Below are 18,033 nucleotides of genomic sequence, written 5' to 3' on the forward strand. Positions count from 1 at the left end.
AAGTTGAACAAAGAATTTTTTGCTCCCCTGATTTTTCTGGAGTCAAATGTGGCATTTACACTCCAGAGTTCCAAACTGAAAATATTTGGGGGTTTATACGCTTTATGTTTTTGAAGGCCACATGTCCATTGCACATAATCATTCTTTCAGAGGACTTATTAAAAAAAAAAAAAACAACAACAAAAAAACCAAACTACAAAACCAACCCTAAGAGGTTATTGATTTCACATGACTTTATTAGCTGGGGCTTTAGGAAAGGGGCAATTATCTTGTGATTTGTGATAAAATCATAATATTTAGCAACACTTCAAAGATCCTATCAATCCTGGCATATGAATACTAGGAGAAACATGTCTAAACTAGTTCAGTGGGCATGTTAAACTATGTCCTGGCATAGGTTAGGCCAGCTTTGTTCTCAGGAGTGTCAAAACACAGATTGGCCCATCTACAGAACTGGCTTAACCGGAACTGTGTTTAGATGTGACCTGACTTTGTTCTTAGACCAACATAAACCAGGCCAAAGAATTGCTTTGGACCAGGTTGATTTCTGGAGTGTTTTTTTTTCCATGCTAGCCATGCAAGCATTCTTACTCTAAATGTGTTATAAGCTGTATTCAGCAAGAACTACCTAGTTTTAACTCTGGTGCAGAAAGGAACAGAGGCACTTTGGATGTTCTTTGTCACCAGTGCATAAACAGGAGCTCCTGTGAGCACGTTCAAGAGAACTGCCGTTGCGATTTATAAGTGTTCCAGTTGTGGAATTACAGGCAGAGGAATACGGAGTTACTTGCTCTTCTCTGCTCCTACCAGTAGCAGTGCTTTACACTGTGCATTTGCACTGAGTTGCATGCACACAGAAGGGGCTGTCTGGCTGTGTAGTTGTTTCCTCAACATATGATGTGTAGCATCATCCAATCGTTCTGCCCTGATTAACTTCAACAGGTTCCTCATTTTATGGAGGACAAGGAAGATCAGTACTTCATTGAGTCACTCTTACTGGATTATCGCCTCATTCTGTTTATGAAAAGTATTGCCCAAATCTGCGTGCTGTGGGCAGCTGTGTAAGCCCTGTGTGTTGTCCCCTTGTTCTTCACTGACCATTCTTCATAGCCACGCTCAAAATCAGTTTTACAGTTTAGATGTCGCTGAGCGGTAGATTAGGTACCATTATTCTATCATTTCTGTTTTTCACTCATGGTGATCATTCTGCTTGTTTGAAGTTTGTCCTGACTCTGCATGAAGTAATGCATCCCTGTGTTTTTAGTTACACAGGATAATATACAATTTTCTGACACCAGATCATGGAAGGTTCAGCACATTGGAATTAGCTCTAAGGGGACAGGGTTCGGATAGAATCTCTGCAGGTTTTGTTGAGGTAAAATGGGAGAAAGTAGGATCAAGGCACTTTATGGGAAATTTTGTGGTGAACAGAAAAACTGGGACTCATAACATGGCCAATCAAATGTGCAACAAAGGTCGAAAATTCAGTTTAAGCCAAAATCCTCTAGAGATAAACAACTGAAGTGAACATGGGTGTCTGTGAATACCCCTTGTGTAAGGTTGAAATTTCTAACTGCTTCTCACACCTGAACAGCTTTGAAACTTACATACAGATGCGCAGCATTTTCAGACCTTGCAATCTGCAAAAAATATTGTAAAAAGAATCTATGAAACAAATTACTCTTTCATCTGCTTTCTGTTCAACCACGTTCTCCAGGCTTGTGGATGCCCCCAGGCTCTCTGGAATTTCAGATGTGTCCTGCTGTACGCTATGTGTATGTTTATCTGCAGACTCGAGTCCAGCAACAGGAATACGAGTGACCCTCTGCACGTCACCGAATTGCTTACAGAACTTTATTTAACAGGAGAAATTTGCATGACATTCCACCATGAGGAATGAACGAATGAATTATCCAAACTATTATATGCAACCAGGAGTTTCTGGCTGGTGGGAATAAAGTAATTGTTCGTATCTTCCTTGAAGCTTTAGACTAACACCATTGCTTTCAATAGCATTACCAGTCAGTCAATTAGCTGTACAACCACGTTTAGTATGCTACCTTGCGTTTTTCTCGTACAGAGCTGCTCGATACCATGATGTAAACCCTGCTGTTACGTCTAGAAGATGTTTACTTTTGAAATCGGCCTTTTGCGCGAGTGCGTTTTTCTCATACTTTGTTAACTGGGAACTAATTAAAGCCAGGCTCCGCTCCGCGCCGCTGCAGCGCTGCCGCTGCCGAGGCCTCACGAGGGCGGCACGGGGGCGCCGCCGCCAGCTCCGCGGCCAGAGCTGCGCCCGGGAGCGCCGCTGCCCCCCGCGACGCCGGGCCCCGGGCTCCTCTGCCTCTCCCGGCCGGCCCCCGGCGCTGCGGCGGGGCTCCCCCCCGCTCCTCCCCGCGCTCGGCCGCCGCCGCCGTGCGGACCCGGGGCAGCGCAGCCCGCCGGCCACTCGGCGCGGCTCTCCCCCCACCCCACGCCGTTATTGCGGCCACCGCAAAGCGCAGCGCACCCGCTCGCTCCCCCCGGGCGCTGGCAGCCCGGTCCCCGCGGAGCACCCGCCTCGCCCCGCGGCCCCGGCGGCAGCGTTCGCCTCACGGCGCTGTGCGCAGAGCCGGGAGCGCTGCTCGGCGGCAGCTCGCACGGCGGGAGGCTGGCCCGCCTGACCCCGCGGGGCCACCGCGCCGCCCCGGCCCTGCCCGGCGGACGTGCGGAGCGGCGCGGTGCGGGCAGGGGACCCCGTCCTGCAGCCCCCGGCGGCGCGGCGCGGGGACACCTTCGCGCCTTTCCGGCCGCCGGCCGGGACCGCAGCTCCTGTGAGAACGCTGCCCTCGTCCTCCCGTCCCTCCCCCGCCTGTCACTCACCCGCTTTGCATAAACGCTCCCCCCGCCCCCAGCCCATATACCCGTTCCCTGCTCCCCCGGCCGGCCAGAGCTGTGGTCGGCGGTGGCAGGAGCAGCTGCGCTCCGCTTCCCTTCCTCCCGTCCCTCTTTCCCACCTCCCGCCCTCCTTCCGCGGCCCGCCTCCCGCCAGCGGCACCACCTCCGCCCGGCGCTGCGCGGCTCGCGGCAGCGCCGCCCGCCCGGCCGCCTCTCCGCGGCACCGCCGAGCCGCGCCGGCAGCCGCGCTGCCCTCCCATGCGCGGCGCTGCGCCGCCCGCGGAGGAACGGGGACGTCCGCGCTCGCCCAGGAGCTGCCGCTGTAAGTCGGTGCCCGCCGACCTGTTGCAGCGCCGACCGCGGTGGGGAGGCGGGTGGGCAGCGCGGCTCGGCGGAGGGGCGGGGGGCGGGCCGGGCGGCAGCGCTGCCGCACGCCCGGGTCCGCCGCCGCTGGGGTCTGCGCTGCCGGCAGCGCGGCGCTGGGCTGGAGCTGTGCTGGCCCGCTGCCCCCCGGCACAGCACGGCACAGCCGGCGCCCGGCCCGCAGCGGCGGGGACCGTCGCCCCTTCCGCGGGCAGCGGGTGGTTGGTGGGCAGGCGCCCGCCGAAGCTGTTGCCTGCGGTGTGCGGCTGCCCTCGGGGACCCGTGCGGCGGCTGCCGGCCTCCCCGGCGGGCCGCGGCTTCCTGCGGGGGCCCGGGGCCCGAGCACCTCCCGGCGAGCGCGGCGCAGGCAGGGAGCCGCCGGGCTGGCTGCGGCGCTGCGCTCCCGGCGCTGGCACTGAAACTTCTGCACGTGGTTACTGCTCTGCAAAGGGAACCGAGTGCATTTCAGCTTCTCGTACTGTTTTTTTACCAGTTCGGGAAGAAACCCAGCGAGTTTCTTTGCAGAGACGGAGTTGTTGAGGCGTTGCGATGGAGTGAACTGAGGGGAATTTAGAGCTGGATTTCTTTGTCTGCATGTGGTGAGCGGTAGTGTGTTCCTAGCAGGAGCAGCCTCTTCTGCTTTCCATCTCGCTGCAGGTCCTACGAAGCCACTGAGTTTGTGCTGGAGGACTTTAGGTAGGGTCAGGCTCTGCAAAACTGGTAGTATCGCTGCAGATTTAGGAGTTAAAAGCGGCATTAGTTAAATCGATGTGATGTTTAGCAAATTTCCTCTCCTTTAGCTGTTTCACTGATTCTAGACAAAACCACAACCACCACCATGTAATTACGGTCTTATTAAAACGAGCCTACATCAGAGATGTGTCAGTAATTCGAAAATACTTGTTTTTTCATTTGGTTTAGGCTGAGACCGGCGTGCTGCAGAGCTGCTAGAAGTAGGGCCAGCAGCCTGTTCAATCTTAAAGTAGTGTTTACCACTGGGCTGCTGTGACAAGTAGCTTGTTGAAGTGTAATTATAAATCAAAGTCTTGGTTCAGCCTCTGCTCCTAGATAAAATCTGTATCAGTAATTTACTGACCCCTTCTTGTCTTTTACATACAAATATTATTTCTAAGGAAAAAATGCCTGAAGGGAGTTGACTTAAATTATTCAAGATGAACATTTGCTGACTGCAAGTTACTCTGCTGAAGTATTTGAGGCTTGCATAATTTCCAACACCAAATAGAGAAATAGGAGATGCCATTTATACATTGTAATATTCTTGTAAAGTTCAGGACTGAGCTAACTGTCGTGAACTGCAGAAGGACATGTTTACGGAAACACTGCCTGTTAGTAAATTATGATAATTGCTTGTAAGGGTGTTTGTCCGACTAGTCCATGGGTGAACTCATCTCAGCAACCACAGGGGAGGAAAAAGATGTGCATAGATATGTATCTTTGTTCTGTTTGGGGAAATACTTTAGCTTATCTTAAGTGTGAATTGGCATACATTGAATTCTTCTCAGTAGATAACATTGTGATGATAAAGGCAATGTTAGTGGAACAGTTAAAGACCAGCATATGTGAAATCTGCAAGTACTTCTTGAGAAGGGCCTTGTTCACTGAAAGACCAAATTTTCTATTTTAGTGGGGTGAAACGCTGAGTGTCTTCCGTAGCTGTTTGAGAGTGGCTCATAATTTTTTTTTTAATTATTTTTTGCAGTGGTCTTTGTTACTAGTGCTGTGGGTGGGCTTAGGTGACATGCAGTGATCTGTTCATCCCCTCTGCATATGGTCTGTAGCTCACTAACCTCCAGCGTATGCATAACTACAGGATGGGTTTCTTACATTTGCCTCTATTTTGTTGTGGTTATGGGCTCATTCTGAATGGTGCTAAGCAAGTGGCACTCGCAGGAGTACAGACCCTGCTGAAAGATCTGAATGTTTGTGTTTCCATTCTCTGATGTGAACTTTACTTGCCCTATTTCTGAACCCTGATCTGTTCATGGTAAAGGGAAGTTTTCAGTATACTCTGCATTTCCCCAGTATGGGGGGCGTGGGGAGGGGGAAGCAGAGGTCCTGTGTTTTCGTAGAGATCCTGACATGCCTGGACCGTGGTGTCTGCATGTTTGCTTAAATGGAATGGAGAGCATCTTCAGATCCTCGTGGCTCTATTGTCTCTGATCAGTGGGTGTTTAGCTCCCATCCTGCTCCCCGGCATGCTGCTCCCTGGTGAGGAACCTTTGCAGGAGTAGGTCCTCAGTGTGAGGAAGGCCAATCTGTAGAGATACAGTGAAGGCTTTGCGCTGCATCATAATGGCATAAGTGGCAAAGTGCCTGTAAGAGTGAAAAAATTGCAGGAGGTGCTTTGCCATAAGGTTCACCTTCCCATCTGTGTATCCAAACTGTTTCTGTACTAGTATTTCAAGCCATGACCCTTTCTGTAATCCTTCAGTTCCGGCAGGTTTCAACCAGTATATGGTTGGTATAATCTTTCTGGCTGTAGATTAAGTGGGTAGTTTTAGTCTGAGATTAGTGCTCAGGGTCCTTGAATGCCATCTGAGTCTTTATTTGCCAGACAAGGCGATTGCATTAAAGGTAATATAATTTTCTTTGTAGAAGGATTTTTGTTATGAAGACGTTCCAGCTTCAAGTTGTTCTGTGCTTAGTGTTAGTACATTTGATAGATTGGTTGAGGAAGCATTGGTAAAATACCTCTCTGAACTTTTGCATACTAGAGTGAGAAAGATGCTCTGATGGGAAGGATTCCTCTCTGGTTTGGAGGATTTTGGACTGGGCACTGTGTATTGAGCTGTGTTTGTTCTTTTCAATCCCAGTTATATTTCGTAAGGGAAGTATTGTTTCAGATTAAAGGAAATGGGCTAGGTAGTTTACTGTAAGGTGTCTTTATGCCTTAATCGATGTTAGTTTGAGGGGCTTTTTTGCTGTGACTGAAGGGAAAGGTGTATCACAAACTTACTGTTGGATGTGGCGAATCAATTATTCTGTATGTTAGCACAACTAGCAAGGAGGATGGAATCAGCTATGCTGTAGTTAATCTGCAGGTGTTGCATATTTCATATACACAGATCACTGGTTCTGAAATGGAGTCTGCTGCCCAAATTAATCGTACATGATTTTGATTATGTTGAACGTTCTGGTCATATGAATCTAGAAAAATAGACTTATTTATTAAAACATGCTTTTTTGAGGCTCATAAACCCTTGTGTCGTCTTGAAGCATGAAATGTGGGAATAGAGCTGTACAGTTCTGTACTGCTTAAACATGCTCAGGAATATGAAAATGTTAAAGTCTGTGAGAGAAAGAAGTGTATCCACATTAAAAACCTCCTACAAGTGGCCCCAGGTCATGCTCTGACTTTTAGCATTGGGTGCTTCCCAGGTAGGTTTTTGCCCTGTTCCTTACTTGAAGGTGCAGTAAAAGGGACTCTGGGTGTTCAAATATTGTAGTAATGAGGAAAGTTTGGTTCTCATCTTTCTCCAAGCTTCCACTGCAGTTTGGAGAGAGAGAAGTGAGATTATTAACAGTAGCAGTCACAGCCACAGCTCTGGGCTCTGTATGCTTAATCTCCTATTACTTGTACTGTGGCTTTTTGGCCGTTAGCTTTATATGGGTGCCAGTGTTCCTCCCTTTCCCTACTCTGTACTATTTTGGCTTGACTCTTAATTAAATCTGGAAACTCGCTGCTGTAATCATACATAGACCTGCATATCATGGCACGTAACATTCACCTCCAAACAGGGACCAAACTGCATTGTGTTTGTTAGGAATAGGGTAGGATAGGGTATGTCTTCTGTTTTATGCTTCCTCCAAACCTCAGAATGCACTAATGGCTTGTGCTCTGAGTACCTGAGTCAAGGTAGCTTCAGAGGTGATGCCTTGGTGATTTCACCTGATGGTCAAAACACTTCTTTCTGCTGACTCTATTTGGCAGTGTATATGCTGTATCACTGTAGCAGGCAGCTGCTGGCAGAGTTCAAGATGTAATCTCTAAATTCAGTCGTCATTTTTTTACGGTTTCACAAGTCTGAACTTACGATCATTGCTAGGTTTTTCTAATGAAAAACCCAGAGAATGAAAAAAGGGATTTTTTTTCATGCTCTGCTGTTGCATATGGAATCATTATACCAAAAGGAAGCTTCCTAATGGGATTAGTAGGTTTTTGTTCCCCATGCAGCTTTTGACATTCCTTAGGTATTCTCTCTGGTAGCTCTTCCTGCTATGATTCAGTACAGGAGAATGTTTCAAGCATGTGCATGTGTATGTATGTAATGAATCAGCTGGTCTAGGTTGGGGAAGGGTGAGAAAATCAGTCCTGGTTCATTTTCTTATTCAACTTACTTGCTTAGTGCATCGCTAGAAAAGTTGGAGATCGGGTTTCTCAAGATAAACCTGCTCTTGGGCAACAAATTTAGAGTATGTAATTTATGAAACTCACCTTACAAAAAAAATAAACACATGCCAAAGGTAGATGCAATTCTCAGTCCACTCATATAAATGAAGACTTTTTTTCCCCGTTTATGGTGAATAGTAGATACACTTTTTGATATGTAAAAATGAACTTAACTGTCTCATTGATCTTAATTTTTTTCTTTGTTTATAGGTGTGAAAGAAAATGTCAGTCAGCATGCATGAAAATCGCAAATCTAGGGCCAGTACTGGCTCCATAAACATATACTTATTCCACAAGTCATCCTATGCTGATAGTGTCCTCACGCACCTGAACCTTCTGCGTCAGCAGTGTCTCTTTACAGATGTACTTCTCCATGCTGGGAACAGGTCATTCCCCTGCCACAGAGCCGTTCTAGCTGCTTGTAGCCGTTATTTTGAAGCAATGTTCAGCGGAGGACTGAAAGAGAGCCAGGACAGTGAAGTCAACTTTCATAATTCCATTCATCCAGAAGTCTTGGAGCTTCTTCTGGACTACGCGTATTCCTCCAGGGTTATCATCAACGAGGAGAATGCAGAGTCATTGCTGGAGGCCGGTGACATGCTGGAGTTTCAGGACATTCGGGATGCTTGTGCAGAATTTCTGGAGAAAAACCTTCATCCCACCAACTGTCTTGGCATGCTGTTGCTGTCAGATGCTCACCAGTGCACCAAGCTCTATGAACTCTCTTGGAGGATGTGCCTTAGCAACTTCCAGAGTATCAGTAAAAGTGAAGACTTCCTCCAGCTGCCAAAAGACATGGTAGTGCAGCTCCTTTCCAGTGAAGAATTAGAAACCGACGATGAAAGGCTAGTATATGAATCAGCTATCAACTGGGTCAACTATGACCTGAGTAAGCGTCACTGTTACCTGCCAGAGCTACTGCAGACAGTTAGACTGGCCCTCTTGCCAGCCATATACCTTATGGAGAATGTGGCCATGGAAGAACTTATCACCAAGCAAAGGAAAAGCAAAGAGATTGTAGAAGAATCAATAAGATGCAAGTTAAAGATCTTACAGAATGATGGAGTTGTCACTAGTTTGTGTGCCAGACCCCGTAAAACTGGCCACTCGCTTTTTCTTTTGGGTGGTCAAACCTTTATGTGTGACAAGCTGTACCTGGTGGACCAAAAGGCAAAGGAGATCATTCCAAAGGCTGACATACCAAGTCCACGGAAAGAGTTCAGCGCTTGTGCCATAGGCTGCAAAGTGTATATCACCGGGGGACGAGGGTCAGAGAACGGAGTCTCCAAAGATGTGTGGGTGTATGACACCCTTCATGAGGAGTGGTCGAAGGCTGCTCCCATGCTGGTAGCTAGGTTTGGGCATGGATCTGCTGAACTTAAGCACTGTCTGTATGTAGTAGGAGGACATACCGCAGCAACTGGTTGTCTTCCAGCTTCCCCCTCAGTATCCTTAAAGCAAGTGGAACAATATGACCCAGTCACCAACAAATGGACCATGGTTGCCCCACTGAGAGAGGGAGTAAGCAATGCAGCTGTAGTAAGTGCAAAGCTTAAGCTGTTTGCTTTTGGAGGTACCAGCGTTAGCCATGACAAGCTGCCCAAAGTTCAGTGCTACGATCAGTGTGAAAACAGATGGACAGTACCAGCCACCTGCCCCCAGCCCTGGCGCTACACAGCTGCAGCTGTTCTGGGTAACCAGATTTTTATTATGGGTGGAGATACTGAATTCTCTGCATGCTCTGCTTACAAATTCAATAGCGAGGCATACCAGTGGACTAAGGTGGGAGATGTGACAGCTAAGCGAATGAGCTGCCATGCAGTGGCATCTGGAAACAAATTGTATGTGGTCGGAGGCTACTTTGGCATTCAGAGGTGCAAGACATTGGACTGCTACGATCCCACATTAGATGTGTGGAACAGCATAACAACTGTGCCATATTCGCTAATTCCCACGGCATTTGTCAGCACATGGAAGCACCTCCCCTCATAATTGTGTGTGTTGCAATTACAAATTATCAGGTAAGAAACAGCACCTTTGAATTCCACCATAATAATGCTTTTCACAAAAATTTTCAGCAGCATCTCTGGGGAGGGTGAGTATGTTCAGTACAATTTTACAGCTGAAGCAACTGAGACACACACATTCACAGGCCGTTGTAAGTCAGGCACCACATCTCTTACATAGCCAGATGCTAGAAGATATCTTGCACCCACTTCTCTTTACAGGACCTCTTCCTGCATGATTTAGATAGAAAGGGCTGGACAAAAATAACATCTTCAGCTTCTAGGGAAATGCAGATAACCTTTGGAAACTGAGTCGTGCCCTGCGTTTAAATACTAACCTCATGCAAAACAAGGTTTTGGTGCCATTTCCCTGACAGAGGCAGGGTCACTCTGTATATCCAGTAATAGTGCCCCAAAAAGATACTGTGAATTCCGATCTGAAGCCTGATAGTGAATTCACTTGAGTTTCCAGGCAGACGGCATGTTTTCTCCATGCAGACAGCCTTTGGGGAAACTTGCTGCCTTGTGAAAGGTGTTCTGCAGGCACTTCAGGCCCCATTTTCCATCTCGCCTAGACAGCGTGGTTGCACCTGCATGGACTGAGGTTGCATTTGCTTCTCTGATATACAAATTTTTCAAAATAGTTATGGTCATATATGTTGGACTAGATACAGTGTCAGGAAGACATATAATTAATATTGCTGGCTGAAATAATTACCAGTCTACAGCACAGACTGTTCCAAAACAATTTAATTATACATAATGGGCCAAGCTCTTACCAGATGCAACTTCAGCATTGTATCTTCTCACAAGCAAGTCTGAATTTGGCCTTGTTTGTTTGGTGGTTGTGGAATTCTGATATTCGGGGAGGAGAGCAGAAAAGGTTGATGAAAAAAAAACGCCACTAAGAAGTCTGGGTACCTAACCATATTGCCAATATTTTTCAATTCTTTTTTTTTTTTTCCATGCTAACTACTAACTTTTACTTCAGCTATTACTAACTTTTTCCTTATTTTTATCTTTTCTAGGGTTACATCACTTAAAATAAGTAATTGACATTTTCCAGGACTACTAATCTCTGCAACATATCTGGCATAATTCCTGTAATGTTGTGTTGCTCGTTTACTCCAACCTTGAGACTTTAGTACAGAATCACAATTGCCACCAGCCAACCAAACAAATATAGTGGCATGCTTAGTCCTAAATAATCCATGCCCTGTGACTGATAATTTGTTTTTGGATTTGAACAGTGTATACTGTAACCATGAAGGCAGGTTAGAAGTAACAAGTTAAATAAATACAGTTGCAGTGATTAAACAAGCTCTGCATTTGCCTCTAAGTTACCTAGAAGTCCAGACTGATGGAGGTTCTCCAGAAAATAGGAAGAACAGCTTGTGTGTAAAGACTTCCCTAGGTTCTTCTGTTCAGGACAGATCATATGTTCTTCTGGTGTCTTTGCAGCTGGAGACATTTGCCCGACTAATGGTAAACACAAAACCTAAATGTCTTTGAAGCAGTGTAGATACATTTCTAGGTGTATAATTCTAGGATAGTCATGAAATTCCTTTCTCTGTGGTACACTGAGATTCATCTTGTAGTTGTCTTTCAGCTGACTGCAAGCTTTGGTTGAGTAAAGAATACATGGTTGGGCCCATGCAAAGCAGCAGGTCAGCGTGGAAATCTGGTGTGAAATTGAGCTGTGTTGTGGCATCAACTGCTCTTGTCTCAGGTGGTCATTTGTCTTGAAGACGCTGCCTTGTCTTCTCTCCTTGCTTTGTTTTCCCCAGACTTACTTTTGGGAAAGCAGGGCAGACCCTTGAGACTTACCAGATCCTGGGTGCTGGCAGTAATCGCACCCCTGACAGCCAGCAGATGCCAAGCCTGATTTCTGTGGGGTGGCTTCCTCCCTAGGGGGAACAAAGTCTTGACGTCTTCAGTTCAATAATTTCTATTATTACTGACTTTCAGCAGTTCTCAGTGTTATCAGAGGAGCAGTATCGAATGCCCAGACCCAGGTTTGTGCCAAGAAAAATATTGACTTATTCTTCTGAGACCGACTTAATTGTTCTGAAGTTTACAGTACATGAGAGGGAGTGTTTTATTTTGAAAAAGAGTCCTCAGAATATAACGGTGCAAAAAGCTTTCTTTTGGTCCGCAGTATCTTGTTAAAAGACATTATTTTAGCTTCACTAACACAAGATAACTGGCTGAATGCAGCTGTAGAGTGAAATCTCTCCAGTGCTGTGTGCTCATCCAGCAAGTAGTGCGGTTTTTTTCTACTGACTCCTGCTGCTTTGTCAGTGGGTGGGAGGGACAAAAAGGAAATTACTTCTGATTACTCTCTGTTTTCATAGTGCTGTGTGGCCCCAGCCTGACAGCTTTTAGGAGGACTTTAGTCTGCTTTGTCTTGTTCCTCAAACTTGGGACTTTTAAGTAGGTTGGGGATTTCCCCCCCTCCCCTTTTGGAATTGTTTATTTATTTATTTAAAGTTCATCCCATGACAGGGAACATTGTTTTGGCTTCAGTCTTGGTAGTCTGTTTCAGTGGGAAGAAGGACACACTGCACTGAAGAATGTCTAGAAAAGACTAATCAACAACAAGTGCAGAGGCCTTTTTTTTAGACATAATGAAGGTAGTGTATTGAAGGTAGTGTATTTCAAGTCCATGGTTGCAAAGAGGCTTGATGCTCTGGGCTGTTATGCAGGCTGTAGTGTCTCCTGTGAGCGTTCCCTGTTCTTAGACATCACAGCCTGAGAGAAGTGTGGTAGGTTTAAATGAACTGTGAGTTCGCTGGAGCTCCTTTGCATTGCAATGATGTGGGATTTGCCTCCTAAAATTCTAGCAGTGCTGTCAGAAATGGCTCTGATGAGCTGGTGATGGGTTGGAAGCTGGCATTTTAATACAGCTTCATAGTGAAAAAGCAAAACAATCTCAGCATCCAAAGGCTGAATTTCTCGTTGAATAATCAAGTGTTATAAAGGATTCTAGTATGGAATTATTGATGCATGGTGCGTTGCTGTGTGAAAAGAAATGAGGCAGAGTTCTGCTGTAATGAATAGTGGGTATGTTTTAAGTAAGGGGATTATATGTCCCTTTCTATATTGTGAATAATTTCAATTCAGAATTCTTCATGGTGAACAGAGGCACTGGGGTGAGACACCTTCATCTCCCTTTCGGCTTTATTCCAGCCAGGTTTAATTTGGCCCAAGGACAGAAAAACTCTTTACACTAAGTGCTCATGTGGGCTTTTGTGGAAGAGAAGTTGCACAAGTTTATGCTTGCTTAAATCCACAAACTTTTAAGATTTTGAGGGAACATAGAAATGTTGAAGTGTGCAGGATGTGAAGCCCATCATGTTGAACTATATTGGACCAGTCTGATTTAGGTTTCAAATGACTGAATTTATAGGCAGAAAATTAAAAAGTCTTCCTGGGGTCAGTAGGATGGTTTACAGAGTAAGGCTAGTAGAATAATAAAGTCAGAATCTCACCCTAAATAATTATCTTTGTGGCTGGCTCATTTATCAGTATTTGACTATTGCACAGGAGCACAATGGTGGTGGTGGGTTGGAGAAGCCTATCAAATGGATTGTATCCTAAGCCTAGCTTTTAGATTTTCTTTGACATCTAACAAAAACTTTATGGTTCATTGTCTCGGCAAAACCCTTTAAACCCTTTAAGTCTTTTATTTTCTCTTCTTCCCCCTGCCCCTTCCCATGCTTTTAGTTTACTCCTTTATTTGGAGAAGAGAATTGGAACCTCGGATCTGGAGAAACGGTTTTAATGAAGAAAGATCATTCAGCATCTCTTGCATTTGAAGAAAGTCATCTGCACCTTGTAAATTATCTAACCTAGACATGAAGGAATGGGAGGAAGAAAACCCAGTCTTCAGTGCTTCAGCACATGGTTTAAATATGAATAGATGAACCAATGATCTGGTCCTTGTGCTAGTAATTGTGGATTAATGCCAATATTAATCAGTCCTTCAAAGGAGAAAAAGAAGAGACAGAACTTCTCTGAGTTGTGCAGCACACAGCACTCTATTTCCATGGACTCTGCTGTTTATATGTGAAATTTGAAATGGTTGTCACCTCTTTTTGTGGTGGCGTGAAGTGCCAGCGCCAGCTGCAGGGGAAGCAGGCCAGCTCTGAAATGGTGAGATGCCACTGTGGATGAAGATACAGTGGTATTGCTGTTGAACGCTGCCAACTGGAGTGTGCTTGTCTGTAGGCAGTGCCTACAGCATCTCTTAGGTCCTGCGTTGCATTGTCCTGTGTGCAGTGAGTGACCTTCTGCTTGATAAGGAACAGCCCAGTGGTGAAGTGTTTTTGGAGCAGTGGGGAATGAAAATTAAATCCCCCAAATCCTCCTTGTTCCCTTTCCTCCCTGTATTTATAAGTAATTCAAATTGTACCATTCCTGTTATGTTACTTGTTGTAGATACAGTTATTTATTGTTCAGTGCTTGCATGCTGAAACAATGCCTGCAATTGTCTTCATGTTGCAAGGGCTTGTGTGAATTTTATGTTTTGCACATTTTGTGATTGCTGAGTTGCTCTGCTGCACAAAGAAAGAAAACTGTTGGGTTAACAGTTGGAGGTGGGAGGGAGGGGTGGCTTCCCAGTCGGAAATGGAAGGATTACAAGGCAAGATCTCAAATTACACACATACTAAAGGAAGAAGCCATGGAGGTCACTTTCTCAGGCCACCAGCTCCCCAGGTTGCATGTGGTGTGTCTTGTAGATGGTGTCCTTGCTACATTTCATTTGTTGGTCATGCCTTTCAATTTCTAATCTGGACATAGCCAAAATCTCTTGCAGCTCTCTCTTTGTGCAGCTTCCTGGTTGCAATGCAAATACTGTGGAAGAGCTTCTGGATACCAAGCCCAGATGAAGTCATTGTCCAAAGTTATTTATTTATTTATTAGGTTGGAGGAGAGGGATACCTACAATATAGCCACATTGACCTGAATGAGTGGAGTATGGTGATTCAAGAATAAAAACAAAAAACCTCAAAGTAGGTTATTAAACAAAAAAAAGAAGAAAAAAAAGAAAAAGGAGAAGAAGAAAAAAAAAAGAAAAAAGAATAAAGAAGAGCAGCAATTTTGCACTGACTGGATTGCCTCATCCATCTGGATTTCAGATGATCATCTGAGTGACCAGGTGTGAAAGACTCAAGTGCTTTAGCAAAATTCTTATGGGGATATAAAAATGAATTTCAAACCTCTTAATCTTAAAAGTAGCCCTCAGACTCTGCTGCCTTTTGTTTTCCTTAGCCAGGTGTGTCTTTAAACACTTGGTTGCTCAGAAGTGTCATATACAATCCTGAGAAACCAAACTTTGCTTTTTAAATAAATTGTTTCATACCAGTCTGGTCTTGAGAAAGAGATGAAGCAACTCTTTTTTTTTTTTTTTTTTTTTTTTTTTTTTCCTTCTGGATTTCAGAAGCTTGTGTTTCACAGGTGCTTTCTTTGCCAGATCCTGTCATTAAGCATGTATTGTATTGTGGTTTTTCCTGAATGTTTCTGGAGCCCAACTTAACTGGCACATTCAGTAACATGGTTGGTGTGTGCTGCAGTGTAAGTGAACAGCTGCATGTGTGCATGCAAAACAAAAATAGTCACATTGGTGGTGATGCTTGCCTTTCTGTGTGACAGTGTGTAGCTGTATTTGTGAAAGCTTTGTCATCCGAAAGTGTTTGCACTGGTCACTGGAAGTTTCTCTATGCTGTCTTATATTTGACTTGCTGTTTGGAGTAAGCCCTTACATTTCAGGAATAGAGTATTTGGAGTTCTGTGAGTACTGAGAGAACATTGGTTAATTAGCAAAGACATTAGCAGTTTTTTAAAGGGTGAGACCCAGGTAGATATGAACAGTGACAGTTCCTCTGGTGAAACTGATTTCTCGAAATGACAGATCAAAAAAAATGTTTAAATCCCCCCCCAGCTGTGCCCAGCACACCACCCCCACCCCCCCACCCCCCACTGGTTCTTTTCTTTTAGATGGCTTTTAAGTGATAGGAAAACATCTTAGGGTAAGTCTTCCTGTATTCTTGTACTTGCACAGGTTGCCCTGTTGAAGCAGACAGCCTTGAATTGCTGTTGCCTTTCATCTTGCCATTCCTGGGGGTGCAAAAGGAGCCATAAAATCAAACTCCCGGCGCGCTTCGCCTGCCCTTTCCCCAGGCACTAGTGATGGGTGAGGTGCAAGGAAGGAGCGAACCTGGTCCCTGGGGTATGGACCCCTTGTTTGAATAACGGCATATAGGTTTGAGACTGTTCTCTCCGTCAAGCTGATTAGAGTCCAGACATGAAGAAGCAGCAATGCATCTAACTACTCAGCTTACGAAAACTGTTTTGTAGCATCATGCAACTTCCAAAAGTGGGATGAATTTTCTGCAGCTGTTTCCAAAGTTGTGGTCTGCTTTCAAGTCCTTGATTAATTCCTATGTGTAGGCTGAAGGAAGCTGAAGTCAGGGTGGGCCTCTGGCTCTGCAGGGAATATGCTAGGCTCCTGCTCTTTGAATTGATGTGGGAATCCTGGCCAGCTACTTGACCATTCCAGTCCTGCAAAACACCCTACACTTTGAAGCAAATGCAGTTCACAGTGGAGTGCACACAAAAACCCTGGCATAAGATGGGAAGGTTCCTCTTATTTTGTGGGCTGGTTGCCATAGAAACATATAACAAAGGACAGCCTTCCTCTTCTGGTATAATTGTGCAGCCCCTTTTCTCTAGGTTTGACACCTGTCTGAATAAGAGTGATTAGAGCAGAATAATGTTCCCTTTCCTGGCTATTGGAAATGTTGTTCATGTGCTAAAAGAAAACTGCAAGTGAAGTAAAATTGTCTATGTTGTGGTTTTTTGTTTGCTATTACGTCTTAAGGTTTTGTAAAACTTGCATTTTTTTTTTCACAATGTGAAACTGAAGGTCAATAAATTATTAGAGATTTTCTCTCCATGGAACATTTATTTCAAATGTCGTGTCTTCCTCCCCTCCTGCACCTCCAAATGCTCTGAATCCCTCCCTTATAATGTCCTTTTCATGTCCTCTTAATAAAAGCACATCTACAACATGCAGTTTACTGCTGTGGTTTAAGCTTCTGCATCAGTTGCACTTCCCTTCCCTTTGTTCTGTTCTACTGCTGTTACTATGATCTCTATCTCAAAGTTCAGCAGTTAAAACTAGAGAGCCTCAAAACATTTAAGAACAGGAAATGCAAGTTTGTTGGTGCTTGCAGTACAGTTTAGCTAGTACCTGATACGGCTTGGAAGCAGAATTAGGCATCTCAAATCCTTCCCAATTATTTTCAAGGCAAAAAATGCTGGCTGTGTCTAAATCATTCCACTTTTTCTATATAATTCACACATATAGCCAAATTCTTTGATCTTTTAAGCTTACTTATATTTTTACGTGTGTACAGCGTGGTGTGTTTTTTCATTGGCTTTATTTTCTTTTCTTTTAAATGCTATGGATTTTCTGTCTTAGGTGTTACTGACCACTGTCCAGGTCTAAAATAACATCATGTAGGGGCACTCATGCACACACCGTGGAGGTTCAGTTGCTCAGGTCTGCTGAGTACATGCTGTCCTGCCTAGAGGAGGTTTTTCCTCGAGCGTGCATGCGTTAGAGCAAAGGAATAGTGCTTTCTTCCTTGCTTGTGTTGTTTCACTACCTACCATCTCATCCCTTTGCCTATACAGCTCTGAAGGAGGAAGTGAAAAGAGAGGAGATGTCTACAGGTCACAGCACAGCTTCAGTTGCCATCACTTCCAGCGTGTGCAGCGTGACTTGTGTAACTGAGCACCTGGGTTCCTGGCCCTGGAAATTAAATTGTAGTGCTTGTTTAGCAGAGATAGAGAAAGGCAAGGCAGTAGCAGGAAGCATTGCTTTCTGCAAGAATCCTGATTTTTTTTTTTTATATCTTCTAATCTACCTCTATTAAAATTCCTGCAGCTTCCCCCTGAAAGTTAAGTTTCTTCAGGGTGTTTATCTGCCCAAAAGAGTCAGAGCCACAGTATTAAGTGACTTTCAGGCCTAGGTACTGCTGGGTTAACCTGTGTTTGAGGCATTTACAATCAGTCTTGGCTGAGGGAGTAGGACACTTACCTCAGGGAATCTTGACATAGGAAGGATACTGGAAGAAATCAACCTTGCCACAGAACAGGATAAGGTTAAATGAGTTACAGTGCTCATTGCAAGCTCTTTTCTAGACAGTAATCTGCATTGGTTTTGTTTTTGTTTTTTTTTTTTAATCTGGATTTCACTAGGGCCTGGGATGCTTACAGCAGCACTGGGGATGAACAGACTGGTTCATTACACACTCACTGGTGTAACTTTAGGGTGTCACATTACCTATTGGAGGACTTTGGTCGTGA

General features: G+C 45.0%; 1 protein-coding gene across 2 annotated transcripts; it reads left to right on the top strand.

Moving 5' to 3' along the window:
- The first annotated feature begins 3,061 nt into the window (after positions 1-3,061).
- ENC1 (ectodermal-neural cortex 1) lies at positions 3,062-16,730 on the top strand. Of its 2 annotated transcripts, XM_080373337.1 has the most exons (3): positions 3,062-3,199; positions 7,862-9,672; positions 13,384-16,730. In XM_080373337.1, exon 2 carries the CDS (start codon positions 7,874-7,876, stop codon positions 9,641-9,643), a length of 1,770 nt encoding a protein of 589 aa, XP_080229463.1. In that variant the 5' UTR covers positions 3,062-3,199; positions 7,862-7,873; the 3' UTR covers positions 9,644-9,672; positions 13,384-16,730. The 2 variants fall into 2 exon arrangements, with proteins under 2 accessions (XP_080229463.1, XP_080229464.1); XM_080373338.1 differs by lacking the exon at positions 3,062-3,199 and having other exon boundaries at positions 3,208-9,672.
- Positions 16,731-18,033: the final 1,303 nt, after the last annotated feature.

The sequence above is a fragment of the Falco punctatus genome (genome assembly GCF_963210335.1).
Source record: "Falco punctatus genome assembly, chromosome: Z".
In the NCBI taxonomy this organism is placed as follows: Eukaryota; Metazoa; Chordata; class Aves; order Falconiformes; family Falconidae; genus Falco; species Falco punctatus.

Excerpts from the sequence above, each read along its gene's own strand:
- ENC1 (XM_080373337.1), top strand. The coding sequence starts at position 7,874 with ATGTCAGTCAGCATGCATGAAAATCGCAAATCTAGGGCCAGTACTGGC.